Raw genomic sequence first — 19,277 nt, 5'->3', positions numbered from 1 at the left:
ATAGCATTTTAAAAATGGGCTTCTCATGCATTTTAGAGTTATATTTGAACTAGAAAAGTCAATACAGTAGTTAGAAAATAATGATCATGACCAGTTTGATTTTCCAGACAACTAGCAGCAAACAGCAGTAAAATAAAATATTATAATAGATGTCTGTTTTCATTATCAAAAGCCTGGCTTTGCAGGGAAGAAAAAAAAAATATGCCTGTGCCAAAAACATCTATTAGAAATGTCTGATTAAGACTATGTACAGTTCCAGTGTTTTTTTGTTTTTTTTACTGCAGAACAGTCCCAACAATATCAGTAGATTTTTGTATTATTATTATTATTATTATTATTATTATTATTATTATTATTATTATTATTATTATTATTATTATTAAATAAATTAATATTAGTTTTATCTAAATAAATTGTTAAATATTACCATTACTGTTTGTTTGAATCATTATGCTCAAAGGTCCATCCACAAACTAGGTGCTAGTAACAGCTACACAATAAAAGAAGCTGGTAAACCTTCATCTCTGGAAAACCATGCTTTCTGTATCTAGTCCGTGTGAGATCCAGGCAAAACAAGAAGACGCTCAAATCTGCATAATCCACAATGAAAGCAGTCCTTCTGTGGGCACTGTCAAGGCTGTTCCCTGTGAGGTCCACATTCAAGGTTTTTAATCAGGAATCCGATGCAGCATTCCGCCACTAAATACTCAAAATTCAGCAAGACCTATGTGCCATTCTCTTCACGTGGTCGACAGGACCTTGTGTTCTCTCTAAAACATTTGGACAACATATTCTGCCTTTGAGTCCCAGGCTAGTGTATGACTGCGTTCTTCCCTCTTGTTTTTCTCGAATATACGTCATCTTTGCAGCTTCACATAAACCTTGCAATTCAAGACGGGGACCGCCAGTAGCTTTCCACTATGATAGACAGCAAGGACTTTGCTGCAAATTTTGTAGATCACAGGTTGAGATCATGTGCAAATGTATTTTTTTTTTTTTTCTCCAGGGCGAAAGAACCCCTTTAAATAAAAAAAAAAAAGCATAAATATTTGTTGTGTTCATTTACAAGTGTAAACTTCTGTTCTTTCGCTGCAGGTGTTGCATTTGACGTAGCAGCACCAGAGGAACTTGCAGTTGCACTGCCACACTCTAGAGTACTGGTGTGTGTTGTAGCCTCGGCCACAGCACATCAAGTCACAGCTACTGGTCTGCTGTGCCGTCTTGTTACAGATTCGTCCCTGCGTCCCCACACTGCCCGACAATGGGTCCTCTTCACAGTAGTTGGGTGATCTCTCTAGGTACACCAAGTCTGTATCCGTGGGCTTGAGAAAGGAGGGATGCTTCTTTATCTTGAGGAAGGTGGGGCGCTTGTTGCGGGTTGCCCTCACAGGCTCCACCTGCACTGCCTTGTTATACTTCTCCTTGAGAATGTAACCCAGCTCCCTGAACTTGGGCAGCGTCGTCCAGCAGGTTTTAGTAGTGCAAGACCCCGACACTCCATGGCATTTGCATTCTAATCTCATGTTCTCTTCAAGCATCTAAAAATAAAGTGAAATTTGTTTTAACATATCTGATAGTACATAGGTATGGATACTTTGAAATATGTCCCTTACAAAACAAACAAACCCATAGAAATACAGGACTATGTTGTTTTTAATGTATGATGCCCATACTAATGATTTAATGCTATATACTATTTCCTGGTAACTGGAACCATGGAAGAGTCCTGTAGTCAGGTGACTCATGAGAGACACATCATTTATGTATCTCCCAGCAGCCTTTGGAAACCCTTGTGGTCCTAAACACTACCTTTCACTTACCGTTAAGATGAGAGGCAAACAACACGCTAAGCAGCAATATAGAGGTACACAGCAGACACCCCACAAAGACTGATACAATTAATGTAATGTAATATATATATAGGGCCCTTCATTCTTCTGTTTTTATTTTTGGTCACGTGATGTCCCTTTAAAGTTATATTGAGCCGACTCCGTTCCTTAATGAAACTCTTGGAAAAGCGTTGACTGTGAAACAAGATCACGTCTGCTTTTTCTCCTGTAACTTGAATGACGAGGATACTGCTTCATTGATAATGTAAAAAATTTAAAAGGCAGCTCCTTGTTTTTAATTCAAACCGAACACAAAAAGCAAGTTCAGTTAAAGTACTTTTCCTGGATTTAAAATCTTATGTTAGAACCTGCAAATAATAGTTCCCTCATAATTACGATTTAATTAAATAATTTATCTTCACTCGCTGTTTAAGGAGCTGCCTTTTTTTTTTACATTATCAATGAAACAGAATCATAGTTTCAATCAAGTGAACTTGTTTTACAATCAACATGAACAGCCCTAAATATAAATTGTGATTCAGATCAAATAAACACCTACTTATATGTGCTTTTAAAGTTGCCCATATGCATCGTATTAAACGTTTCAATGCTTTCTGATTCAGCAAACACAGCTGTCTGTAAGAACAACAAACCTCTTCTGCATAATCGGAATTGAGCTCATCTTTAATGTCAGCAAGTACATGAGAAAGGCAAGAGGCCAAGGCCTAACCAAGTCCTTCAAAACACAGACAGGAGTAAAAACAGTAACTCAGGATAGGGGATTCCTAAGGAAATTTCAGGGTACATTGTTGAAGAAGATTAGCTTCATCCAACCTAATCCTTTCAGTGCCTTTTGGAAGCTGTTTCGGGGGAATTATTTTTACAATATGCAATATGCTGAGTGATCCAAGTAATTGTATGCATTTGAAAGTGACGCTGTGTCAAACTATCATGTATTAAAGAGAGCAATGACTGAAAATAACAGGTCTGTCAGTCAGTAACACAGTATATTCTGAACAGCTTCTTCTCTAAACCTCCGCGTGTTTATAAATGTTTGGTATAGTCAGTGATAAGGGAGTTGTACAGCAGCCCATTCTACTGCACTGTGCAAACATTCCCATGCACAGATCCACTTCTGTTTCGTGAGCAGTGAATGCATTGTGGAGCACTTCTAGGATGAGAAATTCACCATCCTCCACCCAGTATCTTACTAAGATGAGATCAAGCCTGAGGCAGTGGCAAGGGAGGGCTTGGGGAGGCTGAAGCTTCCCCAAAGTGTACCTTATCCCCCCCTATAGCCCGCCCCCCCCCCCCCCCCCCCCCCCCCAAGTGAAATTACTAAGTCAGGCTTCTAGTCTACCGCTGTTTTTAAATCGTTAACCTAAGCAAGCACAGAGAGGGAAGGCTTTTCACTTGTTAAAATATATTGATGCACCTCAACCTTACCTTAGAACAAAGATCCCTGTATCGCTATTTTAAACATTACTACTAAATTATCTACTGGACACATTTATATTCTTGAGCTTATAACTTTACCAAGGACTTTTTACACAATTATTACACCAAATTAATCATGATATATTGCTTATTCAAAATTGTTTTCGTTGTTTAGACACATCGCGCAGACTCTCGCATCTGTATTTGTATTTCATTCATTTAAGTTTATCAATGTTCCAAAAATGCCATGCCTGTGTTGAACAATCCCATTCCCCGTGTACATACAAGATGTTCCTGTGTATGCTGCTTTTAAGAAAATATATCATGGCAATTTCTTGTTATCCTTTGAGGGTAAAATACATACAGCACATGTTTAAATGCCTGCTGTACACACGGGTCTGCTCATCTGACACGGAAAGTGATTCAAATGTATTTTATGTGTACCCGCACAAAGTGGGGTGTAGCCCCCTCCATTTTTTGTTCTGCCCCTCTTGGCCCCCTCAATAGGAAAGTCTGGCACTGCCACTGGATCAAGCCCATGCTTAAAATGGCTAAGGCAAAGTGTTTGCCTGGATTTTTTCCAGCAAGTAACCACTTACAAAGTACACTTCTCAGTTTATAGATATAGCAGGAATTTCATGAAAAGGCACTTTTTTTTTTAACTGTGGCCCTATTTCCACTCAGAACCAGTAACCACTGTGGAAAGCAACCAATCACAACAGTTCTAAGGGGCTGTTGAGTACCACTGTCAGTTTTTCCTAGTTTTTTGTTCCAACTTTATGTCCATCAGACCCAATGCAAGAGCAAGGTTAAGTCTGACAGACAGGTTAAACCACGTTTCCAGTTTTTTTTTTTTAAGCTAGGGTACCACATATGTCAGTAAAAAAATATGTCGATTTGCATCGCAGAGATTACTTGGCCTGTGGAATATGTGTCTACAGGCTTAGTACTGAAGCTTTTTTTTTTTTTTTTAAATAGTTTTACAGGTTGAGACAAAGGTTTTTAAACATTCCAAGTGAAAAATGCAAAAGTTCTTCGACTCATTGTGCCAGGATATGGTGTGCTTCACACTTTAAACCTGAAAGAAAAATGGGTTGTAAACGAAAATCAAAACAGCAACTACCAACTTCACAGATCGACATGCAGTATACAGTACACCTCCACTAAACTTCTCAAACCTTTACGAATAAAGAAAGACACTTCTTCCACTGCGAAGTACCACAAGCACCAATCAAGCATGTTCAAAAAACAAATCAAATACGTGCAGACATTCTTTCCAAACTAAGCACTGGGAGCCTAGCAAAACAGGCATAATAGATCTGAAATAAACAGACTGGGAAAGACGTTCACAGAGTGCCTAAAAACAATAGCCCTGTGTACACTGTACACAGATAAAGTGAAGGCATCAAGTTTCAGCCTTCCATGCTTACTCAGGGCAATCTGTATCTTTCACTATGCGACCAAGCTTGGATGTGTAGAAAGCCATTACTTAAGAGACATTAAACATTCTTAACTTTTCCTCTTTCATCTTGTCTGTAATAAGTTGAAGTAACCTGAACGCAAGAATGAGTATTCAAAGGTTTGTACAAAGGGCTGTTTAATATATCGGCTCGCCTTCATTTTTTTGTTACCAAAATTGCAAAAGATTTTTACTGGTCATTACCATTTTATAGACATCATGCCAATGACAGTAATGAAGTAACCTAATACTTAACAAATGAGCCTTCTTGTATTTCAATACTTTATTCATAAAATAACTTGTATCAAATTTGTAGTATACCCACAAGTTTTCAAATTGAATTTCCCGTATGAAACAAATGTTATGCTAGACAAAAAAAGTATAATATCTTTATAATGTTATTAGTAGTTTGTGGTTAATAGAATTTTCAACAGAACTACTACTTATTTTTCAATGGAGAAGTTTTAACAAACTGAATTAATGTGTTTGCCCAATTATTAAGAGAAACACTTTCCTACACATGCACAAATGGAATATCATAGGAATGAAATCACTACCAACAGAATCCATATGATTTGCAGACATTATTTTTAAAGTGTTACCAGGCTTATATGTGCTTTGTTATAGAAAAATATAAACAGATTCAAGATTTCTCCAAAAAGTGTCTTCATTTACGTTTTTCAATATGTCTGCGCATAACTGTCTGGGGAATCTCGCTGATTCGCGAATGCTCATTTACTGTTTCCAATATGCTGTTCTTTTCACGTTGCATAGTAAAACACACAGTCTAGAGAGTTCATAGCTGGGCATCAAAAACACTAACACATCAACTGTACTGTGACTAAGCACTGCTGACTCCCTTTGTCTTCCTCTATGAGATCTGTGTGAAGGAATATGCTCCTGCTTTAATGTAATTAATTTGATTCGCATAAATAAAAACTATTGGGCATAAGCTTCTTCACAAGGACAGGGGAGGAGAAAAAAAAACAAACAGCTCCATAACTTCTACTAATCATGAATACATTATTTGTTATAGAGGGACGATTTACCTGCCTGGCTAAACGAGCGTGGATTTAATTACACATAATGAAAACAGCGGATTGCTTTCTTGCAGTCTAAACGGTATCTCCCATTACGCTCGGAGATGGTGCAGCTGTGTGAAAGCCAGCTCTCTGTGACTCGGGATGATAATGCCCCCTGATTAGATGCTTGTTTCCTGTTCAATGAGTAGGAACTCTGAGTGCCACGGCAGCCTCACCCACTTTTTAATTATTCTATTTTCTATTTGAATACCTAGACATTCTGGAGTCGTTGAAGCAATTTTCAACAGCTTCAAATATATTATTATTATTATTATTATTATTTATTTCTTAGCAGATGCCCTTATCCAGGGCGACTTACAATTGTTACAAGATCATTTATCTTGGTCTGAGTCCCACTTCCACTAAAGCTCTTAGCTGTGGCTGGTGCTCCGCGGTGCTGGGTTACCTTGTCAGGCTCTGTATGCTAGAGCAGCAACACCAGCTCTGGTAACCTGCAGTAGAACTGCTATCTTAGACTAGCTCAGCAAGAAAGTCTATCAATTCTAATTCAAATCTGCCCAGAGGTCTTCCTCAGTGCTGAATGAAACTGTAAGACTTGTATAACAGCTAGGGATATGCAAATGAAAATGCCCCATCAATTTAGGATTATTATGATGCATTACCCGTTATTTAAATCTGCTGTACCTAACATTATGATTCAGTTATTCAAAACCCCCACTATAAAATGCTCTTGGGGGTTTTAACCCCCCCCCCCCCCCCCCCCCAATGCCCTGTCCAGTGTCCTGAAATGTACCGATCTCAAAGACTGATGAAAACATTTGTTTGATTTCTTTCAATAATAAAAAAAGGCAATTGTTACTGCCAATCTAACTAATATAGCTACCGATTTCCCTTTCACTTAAGGCCAATGAAACAGAACTATTTCTCTTTCTTCCTTCCCTTCAGATGCATCATTTCTACAGGCTGTTATCCACACTACTGTACATGCATTCCCTGGAAATAATGCCAGCTTGCAGCTGCACAGATCTGTACACTGGCTGAAACAGCTTCTTCTGAAGTACACTAAACACAATGTGGGCTACAATAGCACTCTTTGCGCTAACCTTAATCCTATGAAGGCTTAGACTTTTAGTTTCATTTCTTTTGATTTTCATATAAAAATTACTGAAAAAAAGTATTTCAGTGATTTGGCTCTAGGGTATGCCAGTGGGAAGCTAGCACCCCCCGATATTGTTGGTACAGGTCAGGTCACTTGCCAACTCTTCCAATGTGAGCAGGAGACTCCTGTTATCAGCAAAGGATTGCTTACCTCCTGCATAGTGTAAAGAATGTAACCAGTCTTTTCTAAATGTTATTGCTTTGAGTTGCCCATGGTATTTGCTTTCTGACTGCTGACTATGCAGGTATGTTCCCAAATGATGCTCCGTTAAAGGGGTCTGATGCAACTCACTCTTTAACTTGAAGGAAACAAGTGTTATATACATTTTTATTCACATTAAATATAAGGGGGGATTAAGCACTCATTTGCTATGTTATTTAATTAAACTCATTCAATTCTGTAGACCATATCTAGGATAATAACCAAAAGAGTTTGACAGTTTGTTCACAAAGGTCACTATAACTTTGACATCACACAACCTTGCTACGCTATAATTATAATACATAATATACTTGACATAACAGTAAAAGATGAGAAAAAAAGATTTAAAATTAACACAGGAAACAAAAAACACTCCAAAGGGACCGCAAGTTTGGCACCCAATCCGTCTGTTATAGGAAAAGTTAGATAGACAAATAAATAAACAAGGATGGAGTTCACGGATTCTTCTTGCCATCATGCCCTCCACCTCCTGTTTCAATCAGACTCCAGGCCCCCTACTGAGCTTCACTTATCTCCGTTAGATTTCACTTGGCTCTTCAAACGTGTTTATTTTGCTTTGCTTCCTAACCTGCATAGGCTAGATATATCTGCTTCAGGCTCTGGGTCTTTGCAAACACGAATCACTTCCTATTTCATCAAAATTTATCCAGAATCTGGTACAACAGGGCATAGCTAGTGACCAAAATATAATACAAAAATAAAATAAAAATCAGGATCATATTCCTGAAAATCGGGCTGATTGCTGGGGACTGGTTGTTGCCTATACATAGTTTCTTTATAACCCTTTCATAAATCTTCTGCAGTAACACTAGAAAATATTAGTATTTTACATTGCTGCAGTGCTGTGAGTGCCAATTCTATTTAGTGATTCCATTCCCCTCCCCACCCCTAGATGGTTCCTCTGTGTTTCACGTGTATAAACACAGGTTCAAATTACCCGCATTTTACAACAGACGGGGCCAAGTTGAAAGGTCACGTCCTCAAACAGGTCCTGAACTTGGAGGTAGCTATAGAAGGAAATCTCTGGAGGAACAGAACTCAGACCCACTGAAACTGATTGCAAACACCATGGAAAATGTTAAATGTCTTTTGTGGATTAGTTATGTAGCCAAGCAGTCGTTACTTAAAATATCTGTGTATCTACTAAAAATAAAAACATGTTACTTCACTGTCAGTTCTTTTCTCAAACTTCTGCTATTCTTCACTATCTTGTTCACTAAAACAAACCGGAAAACCAGGGTTAAACTGTTATAGGGTTAAACCTCAGTATCAATACAGCGGGACGCAAACTGAGGCCCTGCGGAGATCCTTGGTGAATTTTATCAGCTGGTACAGGGACTGTAAATCACACTGCCAAGGTTAGACTGCACTCTGGAGTTCTGTTAACCCATGATAACTACGGTGCTTTATAGATACAGCCATGTTTTCTTATCAATGTTGCTGCAAATGTTTATTCCTGCTCTAATTAACCCAATATTAATCAATCAAACCAATTCCTGTATTTAAAAAAGCAATGCCCACTGAGCTACTGTATGCAATGCACCCCTTTACCAACTGCTCTCGACCCTCTTTAGGATCTTTACACTTACAGATTACAATGTAGGTACCTTAGAATGCAATCAGAAGACCAGCAACAACTGTACTTGGATACAACGCCAGGGAAGTAATGCTCAGGAATACATATAGGAAAGAAGACAGTGATGATAAGTAATGGGTTTGTTCTAAACTTTATACACTAATTGAAACTAATTTCGGCCAGGTGATTTAGAGCATATTATTTTAATCTGCCTCTCCACACTGCGCTTGATTGAGTTTCTGCTCAACGCGTTCAATACACACCTTGCGTCCTGCCTCGTTGTTGTGTAAGTTCATGAGCGTCCTTGCGTTCTGTTTGATCTCCCTGGCGTCGACAAACACCTTGGAGAAATCCAGGCCGTAGCGGATGTCGGCAGAACAGCCTCCCCATTTCCAGCCTTCCTGTTGGGTGTAAAATCCTTGCTTTTTTTGGTCACAGCCACAGTTGCTCAGGTTCCCTTGGGTGCAGGCAGCTGTGATGGCATGAGCAACACCCGCGGCAATGATGGCATAGGTGAAAGCTGCTTCTTTACTCCCTGGATTAAGACAAAAGGACAGGTCTCATGTAACAGCAGAAGATGGATTGTGAAATTTACCCTCCAAACTTTTTAAATACACTTTTCAGAACCAGATTTGCAATCTCACACTAGCCCTGCCTCCAGTCCTGGATTTCAGGGCTACTGCGAGTTCTCAAGCGACGACAGTGAACTAGAATCAGTCTTCCTGCATCTACTACACCATGATTTGAACAGTTTCATAACATTTGATATGGTAGCACAAAAGGTCCCAGAGCAGTATTGGAAACTGCTATGGACAGTAGAGGTACTGGATAAATGATTCGTCTCCCCAGTGCCTTAGGTTTCTTTTCAGTAGTGCTTGCGGTTAAGCAAGTGAGCCTTCTACTTCCACATGTTTACACAAAATACCCAATCTCACCTGGCTCCACTGATGGTGGGCATCCGACTAGCTCTGGAGCTGCCTTCTACACTGAATTCTAGTGCATCAATGTGTGTGCTACCCATTGGGATTGCTTGTATGAAGATGGTGTTGTACAAAGCTTCTCTAGAATGTAATCTCCAGCACTTCTCTAAAATAATTAAGACCATCAGACCTCAGTGAGTGCTACACCACTTGCAAGCAGGGTTGTGCGACAGCCTTCAATACTTGGGTAATAGAGTTATATATTGTCTTCTGCATATATTGCTGGTACTCAACATTATTCATTAGTTTGCCCATATACGTTTTTACAGTAATTTGTTGGTTTATGCATCCCTCTAACATTAGGCTGTTTGTGAACAACATATTTTCTAAATAAGTGTGACTATTTTTACATTATGTTAAAAGATATAAACCTTGCATGTGATTAAACCTAAGGTTTTTTTGTTTGTTTGTTTGTTTTCACTAAGTTTGGAAGATTCTGCACCCTTTGCACTGCAGCAATGTGTAGCATTGGTGGAAGGAACAGTGCTTGGAATTCTGGGTGTGAAACTCTTAGGGTAAAGCAATATTATTTTTAGTTCACTTTCAAGCCAAAAGGACTTTATCACAGCCAAAATATGCTATGCAATACGCTTCTTTCTCTGTATTTATTATCTAAATAATCACTTAAACTTGAAAGTGGATCATCATGCACCCATTTGATCAGATTTGCCTTATCTGCCTGCATTCTAAAACAAAGAAATATGCATGGAGATAACCGGAGATAACTGCTTTTTAAGCATCAGACGGCCATCCAGATACAGTTAAGTATGTCTGTCACTGCTACAGACACGAACAGCCTTACTTCCTTACATATTGCTATGGAGTATACCATAGAGAAACAACAACAAAACCAACTTCTTTGGTTGATCTGTCAAAGATCTGCTCTTGTTTAAATCTGATTGATCTCCATCTGTAAAGCTGCATAGCTGTCAGGCAAGCATCTCAATTTCTCTTTATATATATATATATATATATATATATATATATATATATATATATATATATATATATATATATAGGCATGTATGTATACGTGTTGTGATAAGTAAATCAGGGGTTGAACTGTATGTACCCAAGTATCTCTTATATAAGTTTAGAATGATAATTTTGCAGTTTTCCAATGCTTTTCCCATGGTTATACTATAATTTACCATGGTTTGCATGTTTGTTTTTTTAATATGCTTGACCATACCTCTCAGGGTTTTACCATGCTTATCTGTGCTTTACCATGTATTAACTTTTTGAGAAAAATATTAATGCAAAGTTTTAATTTTATTTGAAAGGTTATACAACTACAAAGAAAAATGAAGGTGCACTAAGGGTTTTTAAAAATGAAGCGAAGATAGAGCTAAATCTTTAAAGGCAAGACCCAGTTCTCGTTACAAACATGTCACGAAGTTAATCTGGCTTGTGAAAAGGTAAGTATACAAAACTGAAAAGTGAAGCGTGCGACTACCAGCAGACCTTTGTGAACAACACAGACGACAGCGCTTACGTAGGCCACCATACTGAAGACATGGGGTGGGGGGGGGGGGGGTTGTTTGATGTTCTAAGAGCCCTCAAACCCTCTGCTCACAACATTGAGACCTGGGCCTATACAGTTTAAATAATGCAAGTTATGTATTCATTTTCCATCTCTGCTCACCTTCATTGTTTTGTTGTTAGATAGGGAGAGAAAGTCCCACACACCTTATTTACTACTTTCTTTGAGAACGAAGTACAGGCTAACCTGTTTTTGATAAACATCTTGGACCGGTGCCTTATTTTTACAATGTTCAAAAAAGGCATTTTAAGCATCAGTTCTTCCATTTTTTATGGTTTGAATGGGCATACAGCCAAAAAAGAAGGTGCGGCAGTAATTCAAATGAGCCTGCGCTACTTTAAAAATGTGAAAATAGTGCAATTCCAAAATGATGCCTCTTGCTTAGTCCACCGGATCAGGGAAGCGTTTATTTAAACCTAACTACAAGGCAATGAAAGAAAGACAGATAATAAAATCATAAAACATATGAGTTATTCTCTGTTAAAACACCATCCTACAGCACAGCAAAAGGTACATTTATAAACCTCACACAATATGCTTGTCAGGACATGAGAATTTATCAGGAAAAAAATGCTAGTTAGAATTACTCAAAATGGCAGTTGAACATTTGACAGCTGCAGAGGTGTAGTGTAGCGGGTATTGCAGCTTAATAACATGATTTAGCAGCGGCTGTGTTTCAATCTTTATTTATCTATCTTTTTGTATTTTCTTTATTTCTAATTACTGTATTTTGTATATATGTGTTTCTTTTGCATTTTTATTGCCTGTAATTTGTATACTTTTATATTTTAGTTTTAATTCAATTTTCTGTAAGTCGCTTTGGATAAAAACGTCTGCTAAATAATTAAATAATATTAAGAAGAAGAAGAAATGAGATGCATTCAATGCTTTACAGCAACAATCCGTTTGACTGCTTTCCGCTCATTTCAGAAAAAAAATACCCTGCTCTTTCTGTACAAAAAAAAGAGAGTTAGGTTAATATTTAGATTAGTGATTTACCATTTTAAAGACAGGAGAGTGATTAGGGCACATACATACCAGATAATTGCCATAGCAACAAAAAAGGGATTGCTTCTGGCAAGGATTAGTCTAAAAGGAAATATATTTGTAAAAAATATATATATATATTGTCAGACTAAAAAAACGATGAAAGAAAGTAAGAATCCTCAGAACTTAGTGTGTTTATTTTTTTTTCTAGATAACTATACTTCCATCTTCCATTCCTGCTGTTTAGCAATTTATGTGTCTATTAAAATCCTTGCAAGTTATGACATTTTCAGAACCATAGGGTCTTTCAGAGTTAGAAACAGCGAGTTAGACTGTATGAAACCTCCTACCAGTAGTGAAATCCCCTGTTTGAATGAATTAACCCTGAGCGCTACTGTGCTGGCATGCAAGCCCAGCCATTCAGCAGAGTTACAAAGCAGCTGACAAGTACATGTTCAGTCACAGACGCAGGTTTAACAGTGCAAGCAGTACCTTATCTCTTCTTCAGATCAGTATATTAATCTCCGAGCAATCTGCCATTACACACACAAGGGACAAAACAAGCACCGCTGCCAAGCTTCACTGTCAAGTTTGTTCCTCCAGCACAGTCTACCAGCAATGTGATATGCTTCCCCACCTCACTGCCCCAGTTTTTGCTGGAATGATATCATAGATAGAAGGGTAAACAACAACAGAGAAGCATACAGAACTCACATAATTGAATGCTTCCTAAAAATCCAATTTAGTGAATGACAAAGAACCAATAGAAACACAAGATTATAAAGGTCAGCTGACCATAATTTTTTTTTTTTTTTTTTATGTCCAAGCAACTGCATCACCAAAGGCTAGTGGAAGACTTCCAGTTTCTTGCCAGTATCAGACACTGAAATGTTTTCTATGCCACAGGCCTCCTCCTCTGTTAAATTAAGTAGTCTGATGAGTTCACCCCAACTGCACTATACTAAGATAAAGGTCAACAATACAGTGTGTCCCAGATTTCTCGGCCGTCCAATCAACCGCCCAAAACAACCTCTTATGGGATTTTTGGCTTTGCTCTAAATATGTCAAGACAACAAGAAAAAACAGACTAAAACAAGATCTTGCCACCTTTCTTTAAGAACAGGCCATTTCAGTATCTCATCCCTCTCTGGCCACCTGCCAAAGCTCACTAGCCAATAAGCAGGCTGTATTTTCCAACAAGTGAAAGCCTCCTGTCTGGTAGAACTGATCTTCCCACCAATGTCACTCGAGCAGCAATTTGTCAATGCGCTGAGACTTAATACCTCAAAAGAGTCTGTAATGTGCCTCAGGAAAAGGGGTAGCGTTACTTTTAAGAGAAGAGTTCGGAGGAATTGTAACTCTCACTTATATACATTTCAGCTTTTCTTTCTCGTGTTTCTCCTTGTCTGTGTAATCCCTACTTTTATTTCAATCTCTCTTCAGTCTTTGTAACACATGCTCATGAAACATTCAACAACCTGGTGCTAGTCCCACTGAGCGTCTAATGATTACTGTAGATATGTTATAATGTGCTAAAGAATACACACTCTTCAAAAAGTCGAGGGAGCTTGATATGGGGGAAGGAGCACGTTCAAACAGTAGCAGGCTGGGTTTTTACACCCCTGGTGTGTTTGGATTCTGAAGAACCTGAGATAAGATGACCCTCTCTCTCAGCAGGTCAGGGTAGAAATAAAAACTGTGATTTACTGTGGCTGCTTCAATCAGTTCAGCTACAGATAAAGACATTCATATTCCTGGCTAGTCTAATCTCACTTCTGTGAAGGCAAGCACGCTCCTTCTTGTTTTGATAGGGTCATAATGATAGGTATGTTGAAACACACTGACACTGTTCCATTTCATTATTCCACTATTTTATTACCTGTCTACAGTAATACAATTACAAGCAATGGAGAAACGTGTATGGCTTCATTGTGTATAGGGAAAGAGGATGCATTACACATCCTAACCACGATGTGATGGTTTTAAGAAAGTTACACTATATAGGTCTATTGGGGTGATACTGAATAGCTGAGCATCTACTGATCCTTACAAAAGCACATAATAGTGTAGCTGGGTTGTGTAAACTGTAAATACTGCAGTAACAATAAGAGAACCTGGACTGTAGTTTCAGGTTGTGTGAAATCAAGACAATACAAATCTAAAGCTCTTGGAATGGAAAATCCCTCTTTGAGAACACACCATATCTAAAAAGAGCTGTTGCAGCTGTGCAAGGCCTGGTAATGTTGTGCCAGGTTCACTCTGCCTTGTTTAGCACAGGTACAATGTGATAATGTCTTTTTATGATAATGGCATTTCAGTATTTATAGAAATGTTTCGTTTTATATACAATGCCTGCTTTTCTGAAAATGCTTCTGTGGCAATTTAGTGTCTGCAACAGGAATTGAGTGCGTTAGATCTTTGCAGCACTAAATGCAGTTATGAAAAATGCAGTTTAAAAAGGGGGCGACACTTACCTGTACTGTACCCCAGGGTCTACATTCTTATTTGACATCTTTAGACATTTCTTTCTACACAGCAGTTATTATAGCAGGCGTGTAGGGGTACACTTAATGCTAGCTGTGGATGTGAATGTCAAATTTCCAGAATCAAAGGGCGTTAAAGCAGGAAGCACTATAAACAATAATTCAATTCAATTGCAAAAAACGCACACCATTAAGTGATGTGTACAGTAACAGGACAGTTTCGGATAAATGCAAAGCATGGAGGATTAGATTTGTAACATACCCACTTTCAACTCTTTTCCAAAGACAGTCCTCTCCCCGAGAGCTGAGCAGTTCCAGCGTCCACTTTTGAATTGAAACTGGCATTCGTTGATTCCCATTTGGGCTCCTTCTCCGATCACAATGATAGCATCGGGTCGGCTCTGACAAATCGCCCGCTGTCTCGGGGCCAAACCTGGAATCTTGTTACAGATTATACTCGCTCCCAATGCTACAACGGAGGAAAAGCCCCTACCAAAGATAAAGAAAACGGCAAATAAGAAAAACAAGGGCATTTTATTTACAGACAGGCGGTTAAGCACAACCCCGTTCGACAGTTACACGATCTGGATCGTTCCTTGTACAGTACATATTTGAATAAGGTTCCACGCGTGGAAGCAAATGGTGCTGTTTGCACTCTGTAATCTATTGTTTGCCAGTGTAATTGTTTGTTTTAAATATTATCATTAACATGCTACAATACACAACTGACGTGCTTTCAGATACAAAATAATAATAAACACGATTTTACGCCTGCAGGTTTACGCAAATCGGTTCTGTTAACAGTGTTACTGAAGAATATTTTATTAGCCTATGTGCAATTCGTGTTTAGTTCTGTTTCCACTGTCTGTACAGGAGGCTATATATATCTGACCATGAAACTGTAATATTAATGACGTTTCAGGAAAAGGCTGTGTTGATTTTATGCCTTCCCTTTCCCCTATCACTTTCTCTATAATTAAAACACAGATGAAGAATCGGAGTCCTTTGCCAAAACGTGACAAAGCTTCCTGAATCATACACGGCCCGAGTATAATCAGAATGTGTCTAACAGTTTGAAAATTTGTTTTACTCCAACTTCGATAATAATAATAATAATAATAATAATAATAATAATAATAATAATAATAATAATAATAATAATAATAAATGCGTTTTATGAACGTTTTTATCTGCAACATGTGGATTTCAAATATCATTAAGAAAAGTTCATTTTAATATAATGCAATAATAGTTACAGATACAATTGTATTATACGCTATACCAATATATTAAGAAATGTTTAAAATAAACTAAAATTAAATGACAAACTTTTCGACTAGAAGTATTTTTTTCAAGGTTGAAACATTTTTCATTTCATTTTTGTTTCTTTTAGAATTTCTAAATTCAGCACTGTTGAGTTTAATAATTATGGCCCTAGTATTGTATTTATAACGATCCACTTAATTTTCATCCGATCCATGTGAATTTTATCTTCATTGGCAAATAAACGGTTATTGCTGTTAAACAATGACTAATACATACACTAATATTTTACTTTTTATGACCTAAGTGGTATTTAATATTAATGTTTTTTTAATTTCATTTAATTTAATTTGAAGTCTTATATTTTAATTTACATGACAGTCCATTAAAAAAAAAAACTCGTAGCTAAATAATATCAGTACATAATAATTTTGTAGATGTAATAACTGTATGCGTTTGATAATTTTTATATAAATTACCATGTTTGTGATTAAAATGCGTAAAACTGTCACTCTAGGCTATTCCAAAATGTTCATCGTAACCTTTATAATTCATAAAGTGTTTGACGCACTGTAATCGGCAATGTGAATCAAGTCACTTACCTTTCGATTATTTAGTGATATTACATATTTACCTCATGAAGATGTAATATCACAAAAACGAAGACTAAAGTATATACAGATTACTGCTGGCCAATTTTACAGTTATAATAATCTCAACCACCATAACTGTTCTGGTTTTCCAAGCATACAATTCCCTCTCACACAACCTTGAGAAGTTAAGCATTTATCAGGTCTGAACACGCTGAGATTAAGGAAAGATTCTTACCCTATTTTGAGATACACAATCCCGAGGCAGAGAAAAATATGAAAAATCCAGCGCCGAGTTTTCCTGTTCATGATGTTTGCTTTCTGTCTATGGTTTGTTCTGTATAATAATTCTATATAGTTATCGGTGTTCTGTTTTGAAGATCAGTGCTGGACGGCTCAACACCAGGTCAAGGTGTAGGCTACAGACAAAACAGAAACCCGTTCTGTGCTCAAAGTCACCTCACACTGTGTGCATTTGTAAATCCCAGTGGAGAATCACACTACTGTATCCAGCGACCCTGCTTCCCGTGTCTCTCTCTCTCTCTCTCTCTCTCTCTCTCTCTCTCTCTCTCTCTCTCTCTCTCTCTCTCTCTCTCTCTCTCTTTTTTTTTTCTGAGTTTATTTGGTATTTGTATGCGTGTCACACGTTACTTCAGAGATGTGAATGCCTAGGCAGGACTGCAGTGATCTCAACCACGCAGCTCCTGTTCTTCCCTCAGGTTTTATATAACTATCTCATCTATTTGGGCGTGTTCTCCAGAGAAAAGAGCGACCTACATTGGAATCCCATAAATAACTCCAGAGTGCGCATTCACCTGTTTATATTAGCGAGTCTTTTCGGAGGGCTCTCGCATCAGTGAGGCACTGCTAATTAGAGTTCTTACCGTCTTGACACACACGCAGCAAGCATGCTTATAAATGCAATTTAATTCTTCTTTACATTTTGTAATTTATTTTGTTGAACCCGCAGATTTAAACTGTGCATATATATGTTGCCTTTTCAGTCTTTATTTGTTGCTTTACTTATATATTTACGATTACAGTTTGAATGGGCGAAGCCCTATCTCTTCAGGAAAGGAAGCGTTCCTCCTTAATGTAGATAGCCTACTGGTATGGATTTTTTGTTGTTGTACTTCTTCCCTTGCCGGTGTAATCTCTGCAGCTGGTTTTTTTTTTATCTATTTTCCAACACACAGGCGCTCCTCCCTCATTCTACATAGACATTTGTTTGACTTCATTTCATTTTTTTTTGTTTTTTTGTTCATCTGATTTACGAGTCCGGATTAGCGAATTGTCACTCCAGTAATTCTTTCAACAGCATCGCTCAGACCACTGAATGGGATTATCTTGAATAGACAGTGGGAGAACAACTCGATCAGCACTGCAGCTAATTTAGCACAATCAAGATCGTATCTGATTTATTAAGGAGGCGAGACTAGTTAAAGACCACACAAAAAAGCCTTTGTTGCTTTCCTAACAACTTCATTGCCCAAGCGTCTTCACGCATTATGATCAATACAGATATACTGTACGAAACATGTCATTAAAAAAACACAACGAGCCTCAAGAAACCAAAAATGCTGGATGAGTGAGTTTGTTTTTGCTTCACACCTGCCTACAACACAAACAAGCTATACACACAATCATCACTTTTTTTAGATTAGCATATAGTACTGTATGATCTGTTGTGTGTTAATTTTTAGCAAAATAGGGTGCGGCAGTGGTTTTGCCTCCGCTGCAGTGGTATTTGATGTGCATTTAACTAATATGGGAACCACAGAAACAGTATGTTATCTAATTTCGGAGTTGAACCTGTGTATATAGACGGCTGTGTTAAAGGTGTTTTATGACTGGCGTCACAGGCACCGATTAGTACTAATGATGGACTACCTAATGTTAATTTGGATAAAGCAGCCCAAGGACGATAGCTTCTAATCAGTGTCTGTGAAACCAGCCGATAGTGTGTAGAGTAAACTAAGGGCGCCCCCACCTGGAAACCCTTATAAACTCAACTAGCTGCGTCCACCTTTCTATTGCATTAGCCAAGCCTTTGCTGCACTGCACACTTTTTGAGTAAAAATAAATAAATAAATAACTGCTTTAACACAAGAGAAAAAAAAATGTAACTTTAAAAATACCAAATAGACTGTAAGGTAAGCTAAGTCAAGCAGACAAACGTTTCTAGTACTGCCTCCACCAGTATCTTCAAAATGAATATAACCAGCTTTTGAAATAAATCTTCATATTTAAGGAGCTACAGTAATGTGCTAGAATAGTACATCTCATTTCCTTTAATGGGAAAGATCAGGATCAGGTCCCAGAGCTAAATTATATTCCTTTAAAGAGCTTAAAAAAAACAAGCAGTATATTTTTCAATATCCAGTAATAGCCATTCCTAAATATTCTTGGATATTTCAGATGCGATCCCCACCCTTGATCAGTTTCTGCAGTTCCTCCATTGCTGGGGCAGCTATCACTGCTAGTCCGCACTCTCAAGGTCTTTCCTCTGGATACTTATTGTTGCAATGATTCATCTTCCAACCCCTGCCCTTCCTCACTCATAAGGAATACCAAAACTCCCTGGGACTCCTGGGTCAGGCTCGTGCCACACATGTCATTTCCTTCTGGACACCTTGACAACAAGTGGGAAGCCAAGGGTCACATTTCCTTTATTAAAAGCTCAGTCAGCTTTAAAGGTCAACCCAA

At 38.0% G+C, this 19,277-nt stretch overlaps 1 protein-coding gene across 1 annotated transcript; it reads right to left on the bottom strand.

Moving 5' to 3' along the window:
- Positions 1-314: 314 nt before the first annotated feature.
- LOC117411890 (protein Wnt-7a-like) lies at positions 315-17,723 on the bottom strand. The gene is made up of 4 exons (XM_034019710.3): positions 16,810-17,723; positions 14,981-15,207; positions 8,989-9,260; positions 315-1,538 (listed from the first exon to the last, which is right to left on the bottom strand). Exons 1-4 carry the CDS (start codon positions 16,878-16,880, stop codon positions 1,059-1,061), a joined length of 1,050 nt encoding a protein of 349 aa, XP_033875601.1. The 5' UTR covers positions 16,881-17,723; the 3' UTR covers positions 315-1,058.
- Positions 17,724-19,277: the final 1,554 nt, after the last annotated feature.

Source organism: Acipenser ruthenus, chromosome 16 (genome assembly GCF_902713425.1).
Source record: "Acipenser ruthenus chromosome 16, fAciRut3.2 maternal haplotype, whole genome shotgun sequence".
Taxonomy (NCBI): Eukaryota; Metazoa; Chordata; class Actinopteri; order Acipenseriformes; family Acipenseridae; genus Acipenser; species Acipenser ruthenus.
The sequence above is the reverse complement of the archived record's forward strand: the minus strand, read 5'-3'. Positions and strand labels throughout refer to the sequence as shown.